This window comes from Zingiber officinale, chromosome 8A (genome assembly GCF_018446385.1).
Source record: "Zingiber officinale cultivar Zhangliang chromosome 8A, Zo_v1.1, whole genome shotgun sequence".
Classification (NCBI taxonomy): Eukaryota; Viridiplantae; Streptophyta; class Magnoliopsida; order Zingiberales; family Zingiberaceae; genus Zingiber; species Zingiber officinale.
The window spans coordinates 19,784,511-19,811,839 of record NC_056000.1 but is presented as its reverse complement, the minus strand read 5'-3'; the positions used below and the strand labels follow the sequence as shown (position 1 = coordinate 19,811,839).

Genomic DNA, 27,329 nt, shown 5'->3' with positions numbered 1-27,329 from the left:
AGGAGTTATGATCTGGAGGCCTGACCAAGACTTGATCTGGAGGTCTGACCAAGGGTTGATCTAGAGACCTGACTAGGAGTTGATCTGGAGGTCTTACCAGGACTTGATTTAGAGACTTGACCAGGAATTGATCTAGAAACCTGACCAGGAGTTGATCTGGAGGTATGACCAGGACTTTATCTGGAGACCTAACCAGGAATTGATCTGGAGGTTTGACCAGGACTTTATCTGGAGACCTGACCAGGAATTGATCTGGAGGTCTAACCAGAAATTGGTTGGGAAGCTCGATCGAGAATTGGTCTGGAAGCCTGACTGAGAATTAGTCTGGAAGCCCGACCGGGAAGTATTCTGGAAGCCTGACCGAGAGATCGTTAATACTCCGATCCGAGATCGGTGGTGATACTCTAGCCTAAGACTAGTGGCGATAACTCGACCCTGAATGGGAGAGGTGAAGCCCTGAAGTCCATAGAAGTGGAGCCCGTAGCAATATGAGGGAAGAGAGCCTTTATCATACTTGACCGTGGAGTGGTGTCGACCGACTGAGGATCTGTATCGGTCCCTCAACTCCCAAATACCCGTGGAGGAAGGGGAGAAGATAATAATCTGAGCCCTGGCCGTCAAAGGGAGTGAACCCTATGGTAATATAAGGGAACATAGTCCATAACAATAGAAGGAAGCAGAGCACCGTGGGTGAAGGGAGCAAAGCCTGTAGATGTAAGAGGATGCAAAACAGGTAGAGGATGCAGAACATATAGTAGTAATAGAGTGCAGCGCCTATAGCAGTAAGAGGATGCAGAGCCCAATGATGAAGGGTGCAGAGCCTATAGTAGCAGGATGCAGATCCCCATGGTGAAGGTTGCAAAGCCTATAACAACAAGAGGATGCAGAGCCAGAGAGCCTATAGCAGTAAGCAGATGCAGAGTTCCATGGTGAAGGATGCAAAGCCTATAACACACCTGACCGGGGAGCTAGTGTAACGCCGTAAAAAAAAAAAGAAAGAAAGAAGAGTGGTCAAGGCTTGAACCTTGAACCTCTTAACAAATGGCAAGCTTTAAGTGGTATGGAATAACCAATAGTCAGGAGGAAGTGTTGTTAGAAAGGAAATGAAATTGGTGGTTAAAGGTATGGAAGGTAACGGGACACCTTTTTCTTTCACCAAGAATAAATGAGAGTGATGAAGAGATAAAGCAAGAGAATGACAAATTGTGTTCTTCCCCCATTCTTCCTTTTTATTTAGAATAAATAGGAATAAAAAGGTAAGGGAAAGAAAAGTTCATTCTTCCTTCTTCCTTTCATTTAGAATAAATAGGAATAAGAGGGCAAGGAAAATTGGTTTTCTCCTTCCTCCTTCTTCTCCCTCCACCGAAACCCTAAGCTCCTTCTCTCCCATTTCCGAATTCAAGCTAAAGGTTCCTTCATAGGAAAACTTCACAAAGAGAAGTCCCTAAGACATACTTCTTCTTACAATCAAAATAAGCAAAAGGGAGTTCTAGAAACGAAAGTCTTTTTCTTCTCCACCAAGGGTACTTTTCTTAGTAAACCAAGCAAGAGGAAGTAAATATCTCCCTCATCTGCAGTACAAGTAGTTTATGAGTGTTTTGTCCATGTTTTAATATTGCTTAAAATCTAGGATTTGGTTTTTTTGTAAGTTTCGGCCAAGACATGAAATAAGGGTTGAAGAGAGTTAAAAAAGAAATTAACCATACTTGCTTATGATTTCTCATGATGTGTAAGCTATTATGTGATAAAGTTTCATGCTTAAAGTTGCTTAAAAGAAACCTAGAATCATGCTTTGTAAGTTTCGGCCAAGACTTAAAATTAGGGTTAGAAACTTATCTATGCTTGCTAAAAGTCTCACTTGCTATGTCATGTATTGTGTGATATTAGTTTAAAGTTTCATGCTTAAAGTTGCTTAAGAGAAACCTAGAATCATACTTTATAAGTTTCGGCTAAGACTTAAAATTTAGGGATTTGAAACTTATCTATGCTTGTTAAAAGTCTCACTTGCTATGCCATGTATTGTGTGATATTAGTTTAAAGTTTCATGCTTAAAGTTGCTTAAAAGAAACCTAGAATCATGTTTTGTAAGTTTCGGCCAAGACTTAAAATTAGGGTTAGAAACTTATCTATGCTTGCTAAAAGTCTCACTTGCTATGTCATGTATTGTGTGATATTAGTTTAAAGTTTTATGCTTAAAGTTGCTTAAAAGAAATCTAGAATCATGCTTTATATGTTCGGCCAAGACTTGAATTTAAAGTTAGAAACTCATCTATGCTTGCTAAAAGTCTCACATGTTATGCTATGTATTGTGTGATATTGGTTTAAAGTCTCCATATTTAATGATGCTAAAAAAAACCTAGGATTTACTCATTGGTATATTTCGTCCAAGACAAGAAGTTAGGGTTACGAAGCCCATCTATGGTTGCTAAGTGTCTCACAAGTTATACTAAGAATTACGAGATATTAGTTTAATATTTTTCATGTTTAAAATAGCTTAAAACCTAAGACTATGCCTTGTGTATGTTTCGGCCAAACCAAGAAACTGGGGTTAGAAGTCCTTTTATGGTTGCGAAAGGTCTCTCATGTTATGATAAGTATCATGTGATGCTAGTATGATGCTTTCCTTGTTTTAAAGTTGCTTAAGACCTAAGACCATGCCCCTTAGAAGTTTCGGCCAAGACATGAATTAGGGTTTGTAGAAAGTTCAAAACCTCAACTATGCATGATAATGACTCTCTATGATATGCTATGTGATATGTGAACTTTATGTCACCACGATATGCTTATGCAAGGCTTATGTATGATGAAATACCTAACAGTTGCTTCCCTATAAGTTGGGATTAAGAGCACTCTTTATGATATGACAAAAAACATGATATGCTATTTTACTTTTGTATGGCTTGTACCGGACCCTAGCAAGGTCCAGGGGATGGGCTCCTACGTCGCCCCTAGGTCGAAGCATGGGCCTAGTTCCCTAGTAGGTTCGGGATTAGCTACCTCGGATTTATTTAGGGATGCACGCAAATCATGTATGTGGTACAATGTCGGGCCCTCATGTTGAGATTTATGTTTAAGTACCTATATGATATATGTTTTCAAAAGAACATCTTGCATATACTTATTTCATGTTATATGATTATTATGCTTCAGGAAGATGCTCTCTTGTGATATGTCTATGATGCCTAGATGAACATGCTACTATCTTATGCTTATGCTCTCGTATGCTAGCCTATATGATTTATGTTTTCAAAAGAACATTTTGCATATACTTATTTCATGTTATATGATTATTATGCTTCAAGAAGATGCTCTCTTATGATATGTCTATGATGCCTAGATGAACATGCTACTACTTTATGCTTATGCTCTCGTATGCTAGGTTTATGATTTGCCCAAATGAGTATGACACTACTTTATGCTAGTATGCAAGGTTAAATCTATATGTTGGTTAGATGAATTTATCACTACTCTATATTAATTCATGATGTACGTTTTCTTTTGTGAGTAGGAAAGGATCTTACTAAGCCTATGTGCTTATAGTGTTACTTTTCCTTGTACTGCAAAAAAGGGTAAAGAATGACTAAACTAAAGGGAGCAGTAAGAGGGGCAAAAGATGTGTGTGGCAGTGGCATGGTGGAAGAGATTTGTTTTATATTTCGAACTTATGCATGTCCTAAGTTTTGCATGATTACTTACTTTTCTACTTGATGCTTTTGATGGATTACACTGAATGTGAAACTATACTCTCTCTTTTTATTATTTCCATGAAATCTTGAACTAATAGGCACTTGGTTTAGTTAAAGAATTGCTAAGAACCTTCTTATCATGCTTGAATGTTAAGTAAAAGGTAACTAAACTATGCTTGAATTCTATGTTATGTTTCAGTGACTAAATATTAAATCAAGTTACACACATTAATGCCAAGCATGCTCACATGTTTAATATGTTTACATGATTATATTATTCTCTACGTATGTTTTAAATTTAAATTCTTCCGCTACAACGATCGCACATGTATGTATGTTCGCGTAGCGCCGCCCTTGCTATCAGTAGAGGAAGGGCGGGCATTACAGCTAGGCCCCCAGTCCCTGATCGGAGAGTAAGACCCCTAGCCTATAATCAAAGAGTGAGGCCCCTAGATCCTGATCGAGAAGTTGTATTGTGAGTCACTGATCGAGAAGTTGTGTCCCTAGTGTCTGATAGGGAAGCTGAGCCCCTAATGTATGATCGGGGAGCTGGGCCCCTAGTATCCGATCAAAGATCGAAGACCCTAGTCTTTGATCAAGGAACTAGGGTCTTACTCTCTTATCAGGGAGCTATAGTAGATCCTATAACCGTAAAAAGGGAGCAGACCCCGTAACGTACCTGATCGAGGAGTCATGCCAACCGGCTGAGGGTTTGTCTCAGTCCCTTGACTCTCGAATACCCATGGAGTCAAGGAAAAATATAATGGAAAAACTAACCTGTCGAACAGCTGAAGCTCCAAATCAATCCCTCAACCCCCGAATACCCGTGGAGCGAGAGGAGAAGATAGTATGTTCGTCAGGATCCTCCGAGACTATGATAATGACAGTGAACCTCCTGACGTCATCCATCTTCATATTCCAGAACAGGTGGAGAAGTTTCCACAAACGATGCTAAATTGATCCTGTCCGGAATCTGAGTCAAACAGACCGTCGGGTGAGGTGAATGGAATGTTGACCGACTCGCGACGTTCCGGAGGGGGGTATGTTGAGAGGGCTTTTATGTTGACCAAGTCGTCAGAAGCCCTCTGGTCAACGCTACCTGTAACCAGCGATTGGGTCGCCCCGGTCCTTGGAACCCCATGCTCGAGGCAGATCCAACGAGTATATAAGTAACTGATTAAGCCACATAATAATGAAATGAATGTAGAGTGACTGAGTGAGTACGGACAACGTACCCTGGCCTAGGGGGTGCCCTCGGATGAGACGCTACTTGAGTTGTCATGACCCGGAAGAGCAGATGACTATGAGCAGGCTGTAGAGTTGGATCTGAATCGGATGCGACCTCGGCACGCATACCGGGATAAAATATCGACACATAGGCCGAGATATGGCTTCGACACGTAGGCCGAGATATGACTTCGACCCGTAGGCCGAGATAGGACACTGGCACACAGATCGGAATAGGACATCGATACGCAGGCCGGGCTATAACAATAAGAAGGTCAGACACAAATCACACAATCTGAAATACAACTGCGGCTCGAAGGCCAGAACACAACAATGGCTTGATGGCTGGAACAGTGTTGAAGATGCTCGTCAACGTGGGTCAGATACCGGATCGACGTAGGAAGTGTACGACAATGCAGATCGGAGGTCGTCTACGATAATGGGGGATGGCTGCGGCATTGAGATTGTCTGTGACGATGGGATCTGACTACGACTCGGGGCAGATTTTGTGATGGCATGGTTAGCCGACGACCTCCCAACGACAGCAAGGGGCTGGCTAGTGAAGAGTTGCGCCCTTAACATTGGAGAGGGCAGGTAGTGATCATTGGAAGCAACAACGACAGTGAGGAGGCCGACGACGATGAGAGGTGACCTCTGAACAAAGAGAGGAACGTTGAAGAAGAGGTGCTCAACGCTTGCCGATGGATGCGGTGAAGGCGGCATCAACATGCATGAGGCGGCGGAGTGCAGCGTCGACAGCGGAGGCGGTGTGAGGAGAAAGGGGCAGCTAGCCTCGGAGGCAGTCAGAGTTAGAAGCGTGCTCCCATCAGCGGTGAAGGCTAGAGAGCGTGAGAGAGGGGCGGCGCGCGTAAACAGGGAGAAGAGGATGTGTCAGCGTTGGCGAGGGGATGTGACAGAAAATCTCCAAGGTAGCATCTGTGCTTGGGCAATGGAAGCCTTGGTCGCGACATGGAGAGGGAGAGGCAGCCTTGGCAGCAAGCGTGGAGAGGAAGAGGTTGAGGCAGCGAGAGCTCTTGGCCGTCAGATGTGGTGGTGTCCTACTCAGGGCGAAGACGGAGAGAGGGTGTTGACCTCACCGTCGTGGAAGAGAGCCGAGAAGAAGCGGACCTCCACTGGCAGGCGCCCATAAGGAAAAGGAGAGGGCACCCCATGACAGTGGTGGCGGCGGAAGCAAGCCACGAAACAACCCCCCCCCCCCCCATTTTCGTACGGTGGAAACTTCTACTGGCTTGTCAGGGATATGTATGTCTATTAAGGTATGATGTCAGAGACACTTTCCTGTCAGGTCCTTTCATATGATACATTCGAGAATATGTCCACGCTTTGAGAAGCATGTACGTCGCTCGCCAGGGCTCTATATAAAGGAGAGTTCAAGCACTGATGGATGTATGCATTATTACTATTTGCGCTTGCGTTACTGTTGCTCCGTTTTCTTTTACACTTCTAGTGACTGACTTGAGCATCGTAGGGTCAACATCGGGGATCCCGTTCCTGACTTAGCACTGACGTTGCTTATTTTATAGAACGAGATGTGGTTTATATCCCATCAATGTAGCAGCCATATTCTTAACTTTCCTCCCTCCCATTTTAAGACAAGAGCATCCATCCATCATCTCCACCCTGTTTCCTCTTGTGGGGTTGACCCCATGAAGCAATGGTTGTTGGTACGTTTGTCTGTCAATTACATACATGAATTAGGTCAAATACTTGGAAATTAGTTGGCTAGTTCGTTCTTTAAGAAAGAGATATGGTAGTCCTTGTGGAGTCCGGTTGAAGTACGTGAAAAAAAAATTGGTTTGGTTAGAGGTATCATTCTGTTGCTAAGGACTCTTTCTTAGCGGAGATCAGGTTCTTCTTTCTTTCCATATTGATAGTGCGAAGTAAAATCTGAACTAACAGAGGAGCGCACCCAGTCAAACCATGAGATGAGAGTGCTCATCTCAATGGAATCTACAGTCTCTAAATCATGAGTTTGAGAAGCAAACGTAGGCCCTGCGCAATGCTGACACAACAAAATACAAATGTTCCATTAACGAGTATACTTGTCGAGACAAAATCAAATAAGGTAGTTAGCTTAGAGAACACAGTCATCCACTGACTTCACAGATGATGACAACTATGGGACCAAAGGATGAAAGGGAGGAGGAGTTTTGGCTGTCCTTGCACATTAGCTACCGTCACCATCACACTCGATCAAAGAAAACAGAGCTCAGTTCGATTGCAGTTGCCGGGTTCTTTTCAACCGGGATGCTTGCGCACAGCAATATCAAGGGCGAGGGTAGGTGCTCTAAATATAAGGGCGTGGTAGCTCCGTATCTTTCCCCTGGTTGCCAGAAAAGATGGGAAGACGCCCATGCTGTGATAAGCTGGGAGTGAAGAAGGGGCCTTGGTCGGCAGAGGAGGACAAGAAGCTCATCAACTTCATCCTCGCCAATGGCCATTGCTGCTGGCGCGCGGTCCCCACGCTCGCGGGGTTGCTCCGGTGCGGCAAGAGCTGCAGGCTCCGGTGGACGAATTACCTGCGGCCGGACCTCAAGAGAGGCTTGCTCAGTGAGGCGGAGGAGAGGCTCGTCATCGATCTCCATGCTCGCTTGGGCAATAGGTTGCCATACTAAATTTTCCCCTCCTCGGTGAATATTTTATAAGTTTATCGATCTGTCGGAGAATGACCTCTCGGCCTCTATGCAGGTGGTCAAAGATTGCTGCAAGTTTACCGGGAAGAACAGATAACGAGATCAAGAACCTCTGGAACACGCACATAAAGAAGAAACTAGTCAAGATGGGCATTGATCCTGTCACTCATCAGCCCCTCAAACAGCAACCGAGCCCTGTGCCCTCGCGGTCCATCGTGACGGCCGAGTCCCGCTCCGACGACCAGACACACTCTCACGAGCACGAAGGCCAAGTCCCTTCCTCTGACAACACAAGCCCGGCCGAGGCCAGCTCTGATTCCGGCAGCACAGACGCATTGCTAAGCTCCTTATTGGAAGACAGCACTTCGGTGCCCCAGCTGGATGACATATGGCAGCTCACAACCAGCGAAGACAACTACGGCAGCGCCGGCGCCGGCGCCGACCAGATGCCGTGGGACGACAACGAGGGAATCTACGAGTGGCTGCTGGACTACCAGGACTTCATCGTGGCTGATGTGGAATCCGAGAATTGGGAAGGAGAGAGATCCACGAATGGCACGTCGAGTAGGTAGAAAAACTGGAGCGGAGTTCTTGGTGCAGTGTATGTGGACTTAAGTGTAGATTAATTACATATCAATAAGCTTGACTGTTGAAGCAAGGCTGATGATCTTTGATCCCCAAGCAAAAGGAAAAAAACAAACAAGCATACACACATATGCCCGAAGTTGTATGAAATCGTATCTAGAAACTTTTGTTCAAACAAATAGGTTGATGTTCATACATATGAGAGTGCATGTTGAATTATAGCACTTGGTCATGTTCAGAAACTGTGTGCAGTAGTATGCCCCTCTTTCTCCCTGCCTTGTTTGAGTAGAATCATCCTCTACGTTTAACACTCTCACAAACTTTCAGATATTGACTTTGATTGCATCCTTATTTTATATCGGCAGTTTTTATTTTTATTTTTATTTTTATTTTTTTAAAAAAAGTATTCTGAGGGAGAAATTTCACCTTTCAAAGTTGGAGTAAGGTAGTCTGTATCTGTCTTTGGCTTTTTCTTCAGAATTCATCAAACCAGAAAGCAGTCCATCGTTAGACGTGGACATTTATATATTGTCTAGTGAATTACATTGGAATACTTTTTATGCCAATTACTTGTGGTCTGCCTCAAGTCAATTATCAACAACATATCGAGCAGTGACAACTAAAAAAACAAAGTTAATTTTGCTGCACCAGTTAGAGAACATAAGTTTAAACAGAATTTCCCTTCTCTTATGCAAGGTGAGAGTCAATCTTGCGATCGTCCAACTACAAGTCCATGTCGCATATGCCATCCAGTTGGCTTCAATTAAGCTCAGTTTATATTTAACTGATAATCTGACCATATTGCAGTCTGAGTCTATGCTTAGTAAATTAGACAAACTAATTTGACTACTTCATATCACAATAAGTGGTTGCATTTGAATTGCACACAAGGATTTCAAGACGAGTTTGGTTATCTGCTACCAAATGTATTGACAAATGAAGAAAAAGACAGACCATTTGCACGTTTGCTTCAACACCTGCTCCATGACTGAGACTTGGCGTAGAGTTTTAGATGCACCAGTGCACCAGTCGAGTTGTTTACGTAGACGACAAAAGTTTCTGCATTTTCTCCACCAATTACATACTGTGAACTGCCCAACTGCGGGAATGTATGATACTGCAAAATAGTTGAGACGAGAAACAAGAAGAACCAGAAAGCAACCCATTTATTATCAAAATCTATCTCCTTAATTAAAATATGCAAGAGTAAACTAAGGTTTCTGTAGACAAGCAGACATGAAGGCCAGAGCAAGTTGGCAAGCTGGAAATTAATTAAACATCTATTAATTCTCCAAGCAACCGGGCCCTTCACGTAGCTGTCAGGTTTGGTGGAGCACATCAGTTTCAAAGGGAAAGTGTGTGAGAATCAAGGTTGGTTGGTGAATCCTTTTCAGAGCATGTATTTTATGCCTCGGCGATGCTCGCTCCCAATAAGATGCAGAGATCGATGGTAAAGGACTGATAACGCATCGCCATTACAGGAGCAGGAATAATGGCCTAATGGGAAATCCTTCATGTTGCGTTCAATCGCCTTGTGGTGTGGAAATTCAACTGGAGAATAGAGGACAAGAAGAAAACTGCAAGTTGTACTCGAACTGTGACTACTGCTTGGAGATTTTTCTGATTGGTCCTTGATTATTTGGAGGAGAGTTTGATTAATATCTTGCGTGTTGTGGTTGTGCAATCTGCATTAATTTGTGAATTTCATAATGCAGTATGCGTACGGAGTAAAGTACGAGTGCCGCGTAATAAGAATCAATCCGTCTCATTTCTTAGGCAACACTTACAAGAGGGTTTTTTTTTTGTTTTTTTTTCTTGGAATCATTACAGGACTGAAACTTTTAAAAAGACATCACACCTCGCCAACTCCTGATACAAGTACTATCAAATGCAATATTCCATATTATTATCTTTTATAATACACATTAAATCTTGAATAGATCGGATATATTATAATAACTATGAAATAGTAATTGTTCCAACATAAATATTATTAAATATGATAAGTTTAAATTGTAAATAGCTACAATAGACAATTACTACAACTTTAAATATTGTTGAACAAAATATGTCTGAATAATAGCAACTACGTGTCTATAGTTGTTATAATGTAAATGTTAAGTGAATAAGTTGAATATGTGTGTTATAACCGTTATCAAACTGGAGTTGCTAAAATGTTAATATTTTTAAACAGATTAAGTGTGTGTTATTGAAGGTATAATTTGTAGTTGCTAATAAGTCAAATCTGCATTGTAGCAGTATAATCGTAGCTGTTAAAGTGTGAATATTTTTGAACAAATTAATCTGCTATAATATGGACTTGTCATGTTCCGATCATTCAAAATTTAATACGTGTGACAGGAGATAATGTTGAACAGTATATTTGAGGACAGTTATACCATTTTAAGGAGTTAGTAGGATGAGATATCTTTTGGATAAAAAATAAATAAAGGACGTCCCTTGTCCTTTGATATTTTTTAGTATCCAACTTTTCAAATCAACTAATCCTAAAGGTGATTAGATGATTAACCTGGCCCTACGAAAGTTTAAGAAAAATTTCCTACGGTACGTCATAACATTGCACCATTACTTCAGGATAATATATCTTCCAAAAATAAAGTCGCCCTCTTATCCTTTGATGAATCTAATAAAAAGAGTGTCATTTTGATTATTATCCCATTTTATTTCATAGGTGTGATCAAAGTGTCATTTCAATAGTACCTCTATATTTATATAGAGGTACTATTGAAATTTAGATGTATAATAACTAAGTACAATAATTATTTTTTTCAATGACACCTACCATTATATATATATATATAGCAAGTGATTGTAAAGTACGTAGTTAGATTTTGACTAAGTTAATTATATTGTTATATAATCCAACTTTGGTCAGATCATATTGACTATAATTTTAAACTAGATATCCATTTTTTTTTGTGACTTGATCTGATGCCAAAATACTCATTATTCGTGTATATATATATATATATATATATATAATATTTTTTATAAAAAATTGGCCATTATTGATGAGCTTGCAACCAATTATTAATGAAGTATTAAAAATGATCTTAAAACTTGTTCAAAGTTTCAGCCAGATGAAAGTCAACTGGTTCAGTTGTTTGTCATCCTCCAAAGAACAGAGATCTACCAAACCAAAGGCTAATTACGATCAAACAATTTGACTTGACTTAACAAATATACAAGAGTGCATAGCAATATAATTAATTTAAAACAAGAACAGAGTAACTGCAATGGTCTACTGCGGAACCTGTCCAAAATTGCTGTTCTACGGCAGACTTTTTTTCTTTCAAAAAAGGTTTTTAAATGTTCCCAAAATAGTTAAAAAAAGATTGAACAGATAAAACAAACCGGTCGATTGTTCAATCAATTGAACGAGTCAAACTAGTCGACCAAAAATTAACATTATAAATATACTGAATACTTGTCCTTCTAAGTCATGTTTCCTAGGCTCTCCCTCGTCGATAGAGAGAGCTAAAAGAAATTTCTATTCGGTTTAATTTCTTCTTCAATTGATTGATTCAGTTGATCTGATCTAATTTTAAAAGCACATTGTTTATTAAATCCAATCCATTAAGAAGCACTCCTATGGATGGATTCCTATCCACTTCCATTGAAATGAAGGTTTGGTTTTAAATATATGCTCGGATAAGATATTGATGAGGAAGGAATATATGCTTCCGCATGATTGGTCATCCAATTTAATAATAAAAATGAATTGATTGCTTGTTTTTATAATGAACAATGTTTTTGGTGAAGTTTATATATTTGTTTAGAACACTAGCTTTCTCTTTAATTTAAAATTAATCTACTTGTTAAATATAATTAAAGAAGATGGATGAGGTGAAAGAGACTATAAATTCATATTATTAATGTTTTAGTTTACATAATGTTGACCTGATCACTAACTTAATTAAAATTATTTATCAAATATGAATTTATATGACATTTTGAACTCATATTTCAATTAACATTAATTTCTAATGCTTATTTCGTTGTCCTTTCACATTGCTAACTATTAAGAGTACTCAATGATCAAAATATATTAATAAAATGTAGTCGGACTCATTCTATAATTTTAAAATTTTAAGGAGAACTTAAAATCATGTAAATTACAAGGAAAAGGTGATTTTTTTTTTCACTATGATTTAGCATTGACTATCATGTTGATTTAACAATGCTAAACTCCAGAGATCAATGGTAAGAATTTGCAAAAGTTCTATTAATCTAAGTATTCATATCAATTATCTTATTCAAAAGTTTTATTTTAAATTGTAGATAGTGTGACTAAAAAATCTTTATATCAGTTATCATATCTATTCCTAAATTTTACATTTATAAATAGTATTTCTTTACATTCGGAAAATATATTTTAATATATAGTATAGAGAAAAATAGATATCTAAATTTAATAAAATATTTTTTTTATCCGGGGTAAAGCACAAATTTATCAAATCTAGAGAATGAAATTATTTTTTAAACTACTTAGCCCATCATGCTTCATGAGCTGGCTATTTTAATGTTGGGCTTGGAATGAGGTCTAGGCCGAGATATGCTAGAGCCCATCAAAGGCAACCAGTGCAATTTGAGCTAGATTATTATCGAAAATGGAATTAAAAAAAATAATGTACCAAATAACATTGAATCTGAAACTATGAATTCTCTTCCGCAGAGATTTCTTACCGGCCGATAAGAATAAGGAGGGAGCATTTTTTTTAATAGTTTGATTGAATAGATTCAAAATTTTAACTTTAGGCCGAATCTATAAAGAAAAGATCTTATAAAGAATTTTTTTTTTTATTAGTAAATAATGAATTTGTATTGTAAAAAATCTGTATAATTCAAATTCCTCTGCGACACACACACCTCAATTTTTGCCAAATGTTGAAAATCTGTTTATTTGAGAAAAAAAAAGTTGATTAAAAAAGGTACACTCTGGGGAATTTGAGGAATTTCTAAAGTCGGAGTCCGTTTAGGACAAAAAAGAAATTTGGGTGTCTGTGAGACTGTGAGATTAGAAATTTGCCAATCTTTGAGGCTTGACAGGATCAAAATTATGGGGGAAAATGTTAAAAAGGTATATTCTGAGAGCTATATGCAAATTGCATATTCCAGTGGCCAGTGTATGCCCTAATTTGGACCCGACGATTAACCCTGGAATTAGCGCCCGAAAGACCTCCTCTCCCCCTTCCCTAATCTTCCCACAGCCGGTGGCGGCGGCGGCGTCTCTCTCTCTACGTGAAGGCGATGGATTCTGACGACGGGAAGCTCTTCATTGGGGGTCTCTCGTGGGATACCACGGAGGAAAGGCTCAGGGAGCACTTCAGCGACCATGGCGAGGTCCTTGATGCCGTCATCATGAGGGACAAGGCCACCGGCCGCCCCAGAGGTTTTGGGTTCGTCGTCTTTGCCGACCCCTCTATACTCGAGCGTGTCCTCCAGGACAAGCACGTCATTGATGGCCGCACCGTGAGTTCTGTTCTCCTTTTGTTGTGGTCGATTCCCCTATTCTGTTTTCGTTGATTTCTGCATCTAGGTTTCCTGATTTCAGACTTCACTTGCTCAGATTCAATGAAAAAAAAAGAAGAGTTTTTGAAGAGGTGTTTAGGAATGTTTTACCCGTATGCGACATCCATGAAACTCTTCGTGAATATTTTATGGCTGTTGTCATTCCACTCAAGCTTTTGATGCGCGATCTGCGGTTAACTTGAATGGTTGGAAAACTTAGGCCTTTCATTTTCTAGTCATTCTCTACATGCCCGTCTAGTTGGTGTTTAGTTGGTTTGCTTGTGCTCCATTGAAAATTGAAAGTTATTATTGCTTTTTTTTCCTGTCAAGCTTATCTACTTTCCATATCTTTGTTATGTGTATTTACTTGGTTAAACTAATTTCTTTATGTATATTATCTTCCATTGACATTGGTTTGTTTATTTGATGAATGACGGGTATTAGAAAGAATACTTAGACCTTTCTTTCTGTCAATGACAAGCACTTGCTTGTTTATTTTGTAATTTCCTGTAGGTACTTTTTTTGTCCAGATAAACAATTATTCAGTTACTTTGTAACGTTATGGTTCATTATTTCCCTTTTTCTAGCTTCTTGAATGTTGTTTTCATAAAGGGAAACTGTCTCCTGATTGTGTAATGTTTATTGGAAGTGAATGAACCAATCTTGATAAATGTTGTGTTTTCAATTATTCTTCATGCTTGCTATTCATTGTTCTTACTTTGATGGCATCTGATCTTGTATTTGTTGGTTTTTGCTACTTGCACCATTTATAAATGTGATACGAGGATACAAGATACTAAGAAACCCACAGTTCATTGTATCATTTACCATGGATTGGATAAACAACTCTAGAAGGACTATTTTGCATGAGTTAGTAATTTGTATTTCTAAGCTTGTATCATTGTTCATTTTTGGGATGACCGGCACTTTGTTGAAATGAAAATATTCTTCTTGAGTCTCGTGTCATTATCATGCAGCACTTACCCTTATCATGTTGCTTTGTGACCAAAAGGTCACGGGTTCGAATAATCGAATCCTGAAAATAACCTCTTGCAAAAAGCGGTCCTTCCTGAGCTGCTTTCATATTATATGTTATGAATCAAAGTGTTGGGTTGATAGAAAACATGTAGAAAAATAATGTAAGGATAAAGTTAATGCATACACACATATTATTATCTAGGAGCAACTATGTGAAGCTACAATAGGGTAATAGACAAGAGAAAATAGGTTGAGATGGTATAAATTTGGTCAAATCGATCAATAAATTTTATAGTTAGACTAGCTGAATTAATTACAAAAGAAGGTGCAATGGGTAGTGAAGACAAAAGATTTAGTTGATATGATCATTGCATACAGCATTTAAGATTCAATAAGATTTTATATTGCTACAAATATGGGTTGATGATGACATCTTGGATCCCATTTGCATCTCCTCTCCTTGCTTTCTTTCTCTTTTTCTTCTCCTCTATTTTTTTTCCTTTTAAAATTACTATCTGCCTATTATAGTTGAGTTTATTTATGGTGCAACTGCCTGCAATCACCAAAACTTAACTATCATTTTAGTAAAGATCTCAACATATTATGAAACATTTGGTTTCATCTGAAAATTTGTGGGAGAGGATAGAAAAGGAAGGTGATGTGGCTTTTCCTTCAGACACTACGACTTATTTCCTTTTCGTTCCCCTTCTTCAAGAAAACAACATAAAGGATTTCTCTTCGCCCCTTCTCTCCTCTTGCCTTTGTCTCCCTTCCACTGTAATTTCTTCCTTGCAAGTAAACAGAACCTTAGTCACATAATTCTCATTCCTTAGTCACAAACAAGTTGATGAAATAATTAAGTGTTGGTCTTGTTTCTTAGCTAATATTAACTTCTCTCTCTTCTATTATCTAATCTCTATTATCACTTTTCTCTCTTTTTCTCTGATACCTCATAGAGGATGCTTTATTCCTTTAGCAAAGGAAATCCATGGTTGGTGTAAAAAATTCTATCTGGACCAATACTGGCAAAATTTAGCTTATTTTTAAGTATAAGGATTATAAAATTTGACAGAAAGATTAACCAATGTTAATTGTGGTTCATAACTATGATTTCTTTTGTGGCGGGAAATTTTACTTCTTTTGGGAATAATTCGCCATCAAAGGTTATTAATTCAGCATAAAGCTAAAGTTGTTACAATATCATTACTATTTTTCTGTCTGCTCATTTTTCTGTTTCAAGTATAATTTCTGGTGTTATGTTTTGGAAATTTATGTTCTTCTGCAATTATGAACCTTTTGTTTACACTATATCAAAATATGAATCATATATATTACCTCTTTGATGTGTGTGAGTGAACTTCACTTTTATTTCTGTTTGATATAAGTGCTATATTTGTTTTCTGGACTTTCTGATCCAACCAATAGGTGGAAGCCAAATGGGCGCTTTCGAGGGAAGAACAACAAACATCTGCAAGATCTGGAAATCTGAATTCTGGAAATTTTAATGCTGGTAGGTCAGCTGGAGCAAGTTCTGGTGCAAACATAAGAACCAAGAAGATATTTGTTGGAGGCTTGCCTCCTACTCTAACAGAGGATGGGTTTCGTCAATACTTTGAGTCCTTCGGAACAGTGACGGATGCAGTTGTGATGTATGATCAAAACACTCATCGACCTCGAGGCTTTGGGTTCATCTCCTTCGAATCAGAGGATACTGTAGATAATGTTCTTCAGAAGACGTTTCATGATCTGAATGGAAAGGCTGTCGAAGTTAAGCGTGCTCTTCCAAAAGATGCAAATTCAAATACTGGCAGTGGCCGATCCATGGGAAGTGGATCTCATCAATCTTATGGTGGTTCTAGTGGTAATGCTAGCTTGTATGATAGCAGGACTGATTCTAATAGGTACATTCAACCTCAAGGAGCTGGTGGTGGGCTTCCACCATATGGTTCCTCTGGCTATGGTGCGCCTAGTTATGGATATGGAGCAGCAAATAATGGTGTTGGATATGCAGGTTATGGTGTTGGGGGTTATGGGACTGGTGCTACTGGGTATGCTGGACCTGCTGGTACCTATGGAAATCCTAATGCTCCTATGTCTGGTTATGTAGGAGGCTCTCCAGGAGCTCAAAGAAATCTCTGGAATAATCAGGTTCCTGGTTATGGCTCTGCAGGATATGGTGGAACTGCATCTTATGGTCCAGCTCCTTCATGGAATGCTTCAACACCCAGTGGAGGATCTGGTACAACACCGACAGGTCAAAGTGGTACTTCTGGGTACATGGGCCAAGGTTATGGGTATGGTGGATATGGAGGGCCGGAAGGACCTTATGGCAATCAAGGTGGCTACGGCTCCTATGGCACTCGTGGTAATGGTGGTCCTATTACTAATTTTGCAGGCAATGCAGGAGAACAAGGAGGCTCTGCTTACTCTGGTGGAGGTTATACTAATGCAAGCTCAGGTTATCTCAATTCTTGGAAGTCAGAACCTTCACAGGCTGGGTCATACGGATCTCCTCAGGTTAATGGTCCTCCTGGTGCTCAAGCTAGTTATGGAGGTGGTTATGGTGGTCCTCAAGGCAGGCAAGTCCAGTAGCAGTGAAGGCAGGACCTTGGTTGGAAGCTCACCCTTCAGTGCTTATCAGGATATATCATATCTGGCATTTATGGAGAGCTAAATTTATCCTGGGTTGGACTGCTTGATCTCAGTAGTTTAAATGCTATTCTCACTTGATATCATCTCAGTAGTTATCATCTGAGTAGTTTATCTATCATTCTCGTCTTCATAGTATAAATCAGTATTCTGAGGAGTAGTAGATACCTGATAGTATCATACTTAAAGCTTCTCCCTCTTTAAGTTTGGTGTGTTTCTGCAGCTATACTTCAGGAAACTTTAATTTGCTCTCTGCACGTTTAGTAATAATCAATAGTTTATGGACTTCTGTTTGGATGTAGTCTAACTTTAGTATGTATTGTATGACTAGTTTTACTTGAACTCTTGTATTGTGGTTCTTTGATGTGAGCATTCTGGTGAAAATTAGATGCAAATATGTGATATTTGCTTTGCATCCAGATAAAGATGTAGTGATGTTACTTTATCGATGCAGCATCTGTAGCTTTGGTGTATGATGTAGAGTAGAAGATTAATCGTTTACAGAGTAATGGAGGCTACTTACAGCTGAAGTAGACTATTGCTAAGGAATATGGCAGCCTAGTAGGTTAGATATTTGTCAATGGCATAATTGTTCTTCCCTTTATGCCCTTTGTACAGGCACTGCAGCATGTGACTTTGGCACCACCTCCAAATCGAGAAGCCTTTTACAGGTTGAGAGAGAGAAGCATTCTCAAAGAGAGGTCGGATGCCTGTGGTGTTTGTTTGAAGTTGGAACACTTATCATTGCTGGTTTGCATTATTCGGAAGTCATGCTTCACAAAGGTGTCATGGAGTATTCTTTACATTGTTATGCCTATCCTTGTGCTTGTTGTGATTGCACTAAAACACCGGAGGTTCCCGACTATAACTTACCATGAATTTTCCTTCTTTCTGGTGTATCTGCAAAATATTGTTCTAGTTCCTTACCAGGTTTGGAATTGTTTGTCTTGCTGAAAAACTGATTAGCCTGAATGTATTATGCACCAATTGATTTTGCCTAAACTCTGGAGGTTGCTGAAAGACCATAATTCAATATTTGTGAATTGCACTGTTTCATAACTGTTACATTAACCTATTATTTATGGAGTACTTGCAGCTGAGTTTTTGTGTTTCAAGGACTAGGTTAAAACTGTCATTCATATAGAAGCACGTTAGACTTTGTAATCAAGTGGATTTTGAACCATATTAATGCTCATTAGTCAAATGTTTTCCCTCAGTAATGTATTTTAGTTTACCAAAATGTTTAATGTGTGTCAGTTTAGAATATCAAGAAACACAACTTCGGATTGTAACAAAGACAGGTTGACGGCTGGTGAGCTTCATGTGATGATGGTTTCATAGTGTACATTGATGCTTCTATCCAAAGGCTACAATGTGTGGACGAGCCACTTAAAAGGTGACAGATGTTCATGCTTCGACGTTAATACCTTAACAATGCCAGGATGTGCTAAGTGCTCCATGTCGGGAGAGCAAGGCATTACAATAGATTTTGAAGTGGGATATATTTTTTTTAGCCAGTATCATATATCTAGCCCTTTTGGTTGAAACTTTATCACGAGTCATTATGGTAAATTTAGTAGTCGTAATAGGCTATCCAATAGTTCAATATCGCAAGTTTATCATTTCATTAGAGAAAATATCCTATAATGTGCTATAATTGAAATCAAACTGTTGAGTGTTTGGTAGATTCGTACGAGTATCATTGCCTAAGAGCTCAAGCTATTTTGTAGTGGGACATTAGAGGACTGCAAAAGGATAAGAATTGGTACATGCGAATTGATTTGGGTCATGACGGATAGATTAACCAAAGTAACTCGCTTGGCTACTCACTGAATTGACTTAGCTTATTGAACTTTTACTACAAATGGATTATTATCAAACTTCATTTCATATGTTTTAGTGAATTCCTAGAAAGTACTCGGGAATAAACTTGCAAATTCCTCGAATTGCATACATATGTGCATATATATGTTTTAGTGAAGCACAACAAAACATCAAAATTCAGTAAATTACTACATAATTAAATGTAATAACTGAGAAAAATTAAAATGATGCAGATATGTTTTCAAAAAAGACTATTAATTTTTTTTTTTTTACAATTAGACACATTTAAATTACCAGATCACTAGTCCGAAAACGATAAAGAAAATAATGCATCTTTTTACAATGAACTAGGTTAGCAGTTATCATACCCTAGTCAGGTCCTCTCCACCCTGAAAATATAGAGAAAAGGAATTCTGCGACATAAATTTCTAACCGTAGTCATTATGTGCTGAACATATTGCCTACGATTGTTCCAATAAACATAATATTGCCGATTACTAGTGGAAAACTGGAACTACAAAAGCACGTCACCAAGTCCATCACCTCTCAGAAAAATAGAAATGAACATGAAATTATGGATGCATATCAGTTCCTTGTTAAATCACCTAACTTACCTGATGTACAACACTCAATTTGCTATACGAAACCATCCATCAGCTGGTAATCATCTGTAGTTTTTGAGGATTGATTTCTACCGGCACCTTGCTTGCTCTTTCCTCCCTTCTTGGACTTCCGTCGACTTTTCTTTTCCTTTGCGTCAATCCAGGTATATTCTGAAGGAATACTAAAAGGATCAGCTTCGTCTTTGGAGCTTCGCAATTCACTGTTATCACTAGTCTGCCCACTTCGGTTACCTCTCATCCATGAATACCAGGAACCTGATTCTTCTGTTTCCTTGACTTTGTTTTCCTGGAAATGAGTGGGGCTGGAAGGAGGGGTTGAAAATTCATCAGATTGTTGTAGCTCTTCAAATTTAGTGAAGGTGATGAGGACCCGGATAGTAGGGACGATTGGAATGGCCAACTGAAATGGAAGAATTTACAGTTCAGTGGTCGATAAAATGAATACAGCATACTGTAGAATTGAACCATGTTTAAGCCTTCATAAATTCATAGACGTAAGAATTCACTCGGGAATAATAGTGACCAAATTATAAGCGTTAAAACAATGGAAAACATTAAGTCACATAATACTTTGATATAACATGCAATGACTAAATACTCTATGTAAGAATAGTTCTACACTCGTAATTATTTTTAACACCCTTAAGCTGAAGCATAGTTATTGATCTATATCCAGCTTTTATATAGAGCAAAACACTATAAAAAGGATACAATTGAAGAGACTGTTGACTGATCTTCAAAAGAGTTGACGGTTAGACTTGAAATTAAAGATTTTTTTTGATTTAATCTTCAAAATAAGATCACTTTTGAGTAATCTTCTTTCTGAAGTTAGCGAAGGCCACGTAAAAGAGACAAATTAAGCTTCCAGTACCTACTCAAGAATTATCAAGAGGAGACTGTTAGACAGGAGAACTATCTTTTGAGATTGCAATCAATAAAAAAACTAATAGAAGTGTTGTGGACAAAAGTGAAACGAGATCTCCAACATCTACTCTGGAAGAGGAGAATTGTGAGAAGGAGATCGAGTTCATGCTCATTCTACTCGGAGAGAGATGATAAGTTTGAACTCATTAAACACGTGTTTGAACAATGCCCACGACTAAAGGTTGTGAACTATGTTATTAATAAAACTTTTATTAAACTTATATATAAACAAAAAAAAACTCTTAAAACAAGCAAAAAATACACTTTGTAATATTAAGCTCACTAACTAACCAAACAAGCTTAAAATTGTAAATGGTTCAAACAATCAAACAAGGTTGAATTAAAAGCACATTAATATTTAAATGAACCAAACTCAAGTTGCTCAAATTCAAAAACAAGAAACCAAGTCAAGCATAAACAAGTTAATTTTAGGCTCGGCTTGTCTTGATTCTCAATTACCTTATCAAACAACCTTTAACAACACAAACTTAGGTTTGGCTTGGCTTGTTTACAACTTAGGTAGCATGCATAAGGAATTATTATGCAAATTTAAAACTTCCTACCAATTATTGAAAAAGAGATCCGTAGGAGGCTAGACAAAAGTAATTGGCAAGCTTCATCACAATGAGCCTGAACATCTCATTTATAACATATGAGAGACCACGGAGAAAACCATGGTGATAAAGCATGGCTTAACAAAATTGCACAAAAAAAATATCATCAGGAGATATGGCAGATTTTTTAATTTTTTTAATTTTTTTGAAACATGGAGATGAACTTTGCTCAAAGAAGTGAAAATTAAATGATGGAAAAGAATAAATTTCATCTCAAAGACAAAAAGAGAACTTCAATCTTAAAGCAGAAGTAGAGTGAAGAGAAAAAGAACACAAAACACACTTTATATATATATATATATATATAACAGTTGCAGGTGGATAGCCTACAAGTAAAATCTGCAGCAAATAACCAGTTTCAGATTTCTGTTTGTTGGCAAACGCATCGGCTTTGAGCACATATGCTTAGAAACTAAAGCCTACATGCTAGGTCTGTTCATGACTTGGAATGGGACATTTTCCACTTACATGTAGGACGGAGAATAGAAATTAGATTGATATTCTTCCTGTATCATTATGTTTCCCTCTTGTCTTCTCTTAGTTTGTCTTCCCTCCCTCATTGGCCAATAACAATGAATTACCATGTATCTCTCACCCCTCCAAACTAGCTAGTGGTTTATCCTTTATGTGAGAATAACACTCAAAATTAATGAGAAGGTCTTGAAGCCAGCAGTCTAACAGTCAACTACAACTGCAACTACTACTTGCAACTATTCCTGCCCTAACCATGTTATTGGTAGTGATTATTTTCATCATCATGGATATATTTACTCAAACATGACCTGCAGATCTTCGCATTTTCAAAGGGCTGATTACTAGGATAAATAAATAGAAGAATCAAAAAAAAGAAACCAATTCTTCATTAAGAATTATGTTTTGGACCGCTTTAATACCAATGAATTGCATATTTCACTCTCACCAAGAAAACATAACAAAATATGCATTGGCAAAATAAAAGGGGGACTAAGCAAGAAAGTTATAGTTTTTGGTAAGCTATACAACACTAAAGGTAAAATTTGATATAATCTACTAAGGTCAATTCTGCAGGTCACAAAAACCCTCGATAGTTTAATTACAACAATGCACATGCTTTAGCAATATTTTATTCAGACATCTTTTTACCTCCATTAAAACTGCTCAATAAGGAATTAAAGCTAATTTCCCAGTAAGGATAATGCAAACCTAGTATTATTCATCAGTAAGCAATGAGAAGTTCAGAATCTGTAGCATGGATACCAAATAAAATAATTATGAACCAGACAAGCTAGTTTTTTTATAAAAGGGGAACATGGAAGATAAACAAAGGTAAATTCATAACGAAGCTGTGACAAATATGAATAGATGAGTAAAACAGTGACATCGAAGAAAAATTACAAAATAAGAATTTCCATTTGGATGCAAGATCAAGTTAAACTAAAAAAAAGGAAGACTTAATCCTAAATATGAAAATACTCAAATGTTGTATTCATTTTTATTGAAAAAACTAAAAAATAATCAACAGAGAAATCAAAATATAAAAGTGTGCCTTTCACTTTATTGTTATAGAAATAGAAAAATACTCAGGAGATGAATCTACTTAAAACATGCACCCAAAAATTACCTTAACTGGAAATGTGCCTTGAGGCAGCTTTGTGGTTAAAAGCTCCCTGAGCCTCCTCACAGCCTTGACCTTGTTAGCTAAGACATCAAGTAAAGGAAGAAGCTCATCCGTCTTCAAAGGGAAATCAGGAGTCAACCACAAAATTGGTCTCAAACCTTTCTTGAATTCACTTTCATGTTTGCTAGATTCACTGTGACCACTCTTCTTCTTTGAGCTTTTTTCATTCCCCTTCTTAGCATCTGTTTTTTCTTTTGTTAATTTGTCTTTATGATGTCCATTATCAGGAAATTTTGAATGGAAATGTTTTGTGTCATCTGTATCTTCAACTCCATTATTCTTCAAAGTTCTTTTGTTACTCCATACTGACCAGTTTTTCTTTTCCTTGGGAACACCACTTGATTCAGAGTTTACTATACTTTCATGTGTCCCATTATTTCCTTCCAATTCATCAAAACCCTGAGAATTACTGATCTGAAGTGCTGAGTCCAACTGCACCCTCTCCTCTGGTGTCAATATTTCATCGAGCTCCCCGTCAACATCTCCACCATTGGCCCTCCTTTCATCATTGTCCATGTTGAATAACTCCTCGTCAGTCATAGCACCAGGGACCCGTCTTGACTTGACACTCACCATCACATTCAGCATATCATAGACCTTACTTTTCCAATTCCCAACCATTCAGATTTATCATGTCGCCGCCAATTCAGATGAGGGATGAGCTCAGCTTGTGTAACGTCAATTCCTGGCCTGTACATATTTGTCTGAGACATCAAAGCAACCTCACGAGCCACCTCTGCTTCTGTGGGCTTGGCTCCAGCTCCTTCAAGTGCATTTGTGATCTCTTTCTCTTTATGAGCAAGCACAATTAGAGACCCAACAGGCAGCTGTGGATGCCCACTCTCAGCAGGAGCACCCTGACCAAGGAAGAGGAATGTCTGGTCAGCTCGCTGGATTCGGAATCCATCAAACCCTGCCAATGTCATATCAGCTCTGAGATTTGAACCTCGCTTCCATATTCGATAAGTATCAGATGGTGCAATCCTTCCAATAAATGGGATAACTGAGCTCTCAAAGTTGAATGTGATCTCCATATAGAAATCCTGGATCCGTGCAATGGATGAAACAATGCGAGGGAGACGACGGCACCACTTAGCCCAAGCAAGGGGTTGGTAGTGGCGAGCAATGATCATGGCAATTGAATCCTCACGGATGCAAACAGCCTCCTGGAGCGCAGACCAGCCATTCTCGTTCTGAAGCGACCAATCAGCGCCAGCTGACATGAGAATCTTAGCAGAGATAGGGTCACGAAGTCGGACAGCAAGGTGAAGAGGGGTCTCCCTATGGGGAACATCACGACGGTCAATGGTCGCGGAGACAGAATCGGCTGTGAGCTCGCCAGCAAGGGATTCCTCCTCAGTGGTGACCTCCCCAGCCTTGGGGAGGCGAGGGAGTGCGGCGACGATCCGCTTGAGGCCTGCATGGTCTCTTCGTAATACGGCGAGATGGGCCGGACTGTGACTGTACATAGATGGATCCTCCATTCTCAAATTCCCCTCCTCCCTCTCTCTCTCTCTCTCTCTTACCCTCTTCCCTACCACATGAAGCAGCTCATCTACCAAAACGAAGCAAAATCGCTCATTTTACGCTCTAAATCAACAGATCCACTATTTTTTTTTTAAAAAAAATCCCCTAGAAGGCTTGAAAGAGAGCACAGATCGAAACTGTATTACCTCAAGCCTTCGCAGGAATCTATTGCGTCATTCCGAAGAGAAAGAATAGCGTCCACTAGTGCAATTGGACGACGAAATCAACCAAGAATGCGAGAAAAGCTCAGACGATTTGTATGTACAGATGAGGGCAGGAATTCCGAAAAAGGAATCGGCGGCCAGCTTCAGGAAGAAATATCTGAGACGATTGCGACAAAAATATCAATTGCCAGAGAGAAAATCGGAGGTTGATCTCCAGAACCGAATCTATTCGTTTATGATGGGAAGAGGAGAGGAGCGCTCTCTTTCTCTATAGAGAGAGAGAGAGGAAGAAGGGAAGGACGAAGAGGAAAAGGATGGGATTTATTTTGCGAGGGAATCACGAGAATACCATTTGCTTTTTCTGGCACTGCAATAGCCCATCTTTCAGTTTGCTCACTTGTGGATTTATAAGAGCATCCGCATTAATGGCAACATGTTACTTTTGTTTTTTGTTTTTTGTTTTTTGTTTTTATTTTTTTTATCTGACTTATTAACATGTTCAAAGAATTAAACGCATTAATATTACTGGTCTTACTCAAAATTTGAGTCAAACGAAGATTGAATAAGTTGTTATTGTTATCGACATGGAGACAATTAACACATCCTTATCAAGCAAGCTCAAGAGAACGGATAACACTGACAAATGACGGTCACTGAGTTGATGGTACTTTAATACTTGAAACTCTGTGCATATTCAGACAAGAACATAGAACGTTAGAAATTAGACACCAAGGAAAAAGTTACCGGCGTAGGTCCTCCGACACTTAAGTTAGGTATTTTTCCCTCGGAAGAACAATATGTGAAGGAAAAAGAACTGTAGAAAATAAGTACGAATGTGCGAGAGAGCATACCTGCTCAAGGGAGAAGACCTCTCTTTTTGTATGACAGTGCGTACCTCTGGAGACTGACCGATGTCATAGAATGTCGGGTGTTAGGATCTGTCGGGTGATGGAGTACGCGTGACACCTTCCTATGGATCGGAATAAAGTTCCATTCACAGATGACCGCATACCATTGGAATATTTCCTGTCATACTGCAGTTATTATTTGACAGGCAGTTACGATTCCCTGATCTTGTTATCATCTAGCGCCTTCTGTCTCATCTGGGTTTGACTAGGGGCAGTTCGGGATAATCTGTCAGGTGTACATCTGGCTTGAGTCTTGATGAGAGGGACGAACTGTGGCGAGAGCCTCATCTTCCCTTTTGGATTGCCCAAGAGCCGACCAGGAGTCAGCCTACTGAGAGTACCAGGTCTAGATATGTAAACCGAGCTGGGAAAAACTCGACCAGTTGAATCAGGTCAGGCATTACCCTAGTTGCACATCATGTTTCAAATCTGGGATATGTGAGTACCCGACCGAGAATCATACGGTTGTGACATTAGGCAGTCCCACTTTTTCTTTCTCTAGTTACTGACTGTCACATCCTCCTTGTTGGTTGCTACTTGGAATTCCGTCCTAGTTCCCTTGTACAAAAATTTGTACAAGCATAGAACTATCCTAGCTACCCATGTGCTCTACTGAAGTTAAATTTAGATCACAAACAATGCTTAACATTATTAATCCAAATTGTCCTTCAGAAGTTAAATTTGGATTGGAAACGATACTTAACATTTTTACTCCAAGTTTAACCGATGTGATCTTCCTAAGTTAAACCATATTACAGAAGTTAATCAAATATCTATTTCAAAGATCAGCTTCCAGGTTAAACATGGTGAGATACTAGGCCTTCTTGGATATGAGATCATCCACCACTTCCTAGACAAAGCCTTTCAAAGGAATTAGATATTTAACTTCTTACAGTAAACTAGGTTTAACTATAGAGACCTCAATAGAAACACAATATCGAAACATGAAATCGAACAATAAAATCGATAACAAAATTGATAACTTAAAACCGATAACATATTGTGTTTAGTTTTTCAAGATCTATACAAAAGATGTGTTAGAGTGTATACTAAAAGCCTAGCTTTTGGTATAAACATTTATCTAGAAATAAGAATCACATTGGTCAAATGTCTACATTTGTGATAAATGTAGTTGTTCAATTAATTTATATTGTAGATAACATGGTGTGTGGTGTCACACACAGAGGATCATGTTATCAGTACCTTATAAATTATAAACAGTAGCTCACGACCAAAATGGAAAGGAACAAACCATTAGAAGGTCGTAGTGTAATTAGGTATCAGTTTATCTTGACTGTATAATTACACTAGTACACTTAGAGTGTATTGAGTAGGACCATTTGAGGTCGTTTCTTTTATACTGATTTTATAAAGAAACAAAGACCTCGGTTATTATGGAAGTGTGTGCTCTTAATCCTAATATAATAACAAGCGCATATATTTGATATTTATTTCTTTAATTTATCAATGGGTGAGATTTAGTTCGATGAATCAATAAGCCCGATAAGTTGGGAAATGGTATCACTTATAGTGTGTGTTGTTGATTATAGAAGGAAACTGTGTCCTAGAGATACTAGGTTGATAATGTCCTCAAGAGGAGCTCATAAGGATTGTCATGTTAAACCTGCAGGTGGACTGACATGATGATAAGGTTGAGTGGTACTACTCTTGGACTAAGATATTAATTAAGTGAGTTGTCAGTAACTTACTTAATTAGTGGACATTTGTTATCTTAAACACAGGGAGACTAACACACTCATAATAAGAAGGAGCCCAA

The 27,329-nt window shown here is 38.7% G+C and overlaps 2 protein-coding genes and 1 pseudogene across 3 annotated transcripts; 2 read left to right on the top strand and 1 right to left on the bottom strand.

The window, feature by feature from the left end:
• Positions 1-7,055: 7,055 nt before the first annotated feature.
• On the top strand, positions 7,056-8,382 carry LOC122008073 (MYB-like transcription factor ODO1). The gene is made up of 2 exons (XM_042563655.1): positions 7,056-7,536; positions 7,623-8,382. The coding sequence occupies exons 1-2, from the start codon at positions 7,274-7,276 to the stop codon at positions 8,137-8,139; spliced, it is 780 nt and encodes a 259-aa protein (XP_042419589.1). The 5' UTR covers positions 7,056-7,273; the 3' UTR covers positions 8,140-8,382.
• A 4,918-nt stretch (positions 8,383-13,300) lies between these two features.
• On the top strand, positions 13,301-18,354 carry LOC122007826 (heterogeneous nuclear ribonucleoprotein 1-like). 2 transcript variants are annotated; one of them, XR_006119126.1, is made up of 3 exons: positions 13,301-13,645; positions 16,088-17,347; positions 17,930-18,354. XR_006119126.1 is itself a non-coding variant. In XM_042563350.1 (2 exons), exons 1-2 carry the CDS (start codon positions 13,424-13,426, stop codon positions 17,252-17,254), a joined length of 1,389 nt encoding a protein of 462 aa, XP_042419284.1. In that variant the 5' UTR covers positions 13,301-13,423; the 3' UTR covers positions 17,255-17,653. The 2 variants fall into 2 exon arrangements, 1 of the variants encoding a protein (XP_042419284.1); XM_042563350.1 differs by lacking the exon at positions 17,930-18,354 and having other exon boundaries at positions 16,088-17,653.
• Positions 18,355-19,533: 1,179 nt separating this feature from the next.
• On the bottom strand, positions 19,534-25,017 carry LOC122007825 (annotated as a pseudogene).
• Between the last annotated feature and the right edge of the window lie 2,312 nt (positions 25,018-27,329).

Excerpts from the sequence above, each read along its gene's own strand:
- LOC122007826 (XM_042563350.1), top strand. The coding sequence starts at position 13,424 with ATGGATTCTGACGACGGGAAGCTCTTCATTGGGGGTCTCTCGTGGGAT. Across the intron at positions 13,646-16,087 it reads ACGTCATTGATGGCCGCACC|GTGGAAGCCAAATGGGCGCT; the intron begins GTGAGTTCTGTT and ends TCCAACCAATAG.
- LOC122008073 (XM_042563655.1), top strand. The coding sequence starts at position 7,274 with ATGGGAAGACGCCCATGCTGTGATAAGCTGGGAGTGAAGAAGGGGCCT. Across the intron at positions 7,537-7,622 it reads CATGCTCGCTTGGGCAATAG|GTGGTCAAAGATTGCTGCAA; the intron begins GTTGCCATACTA and ends GCCTCTATGCAG.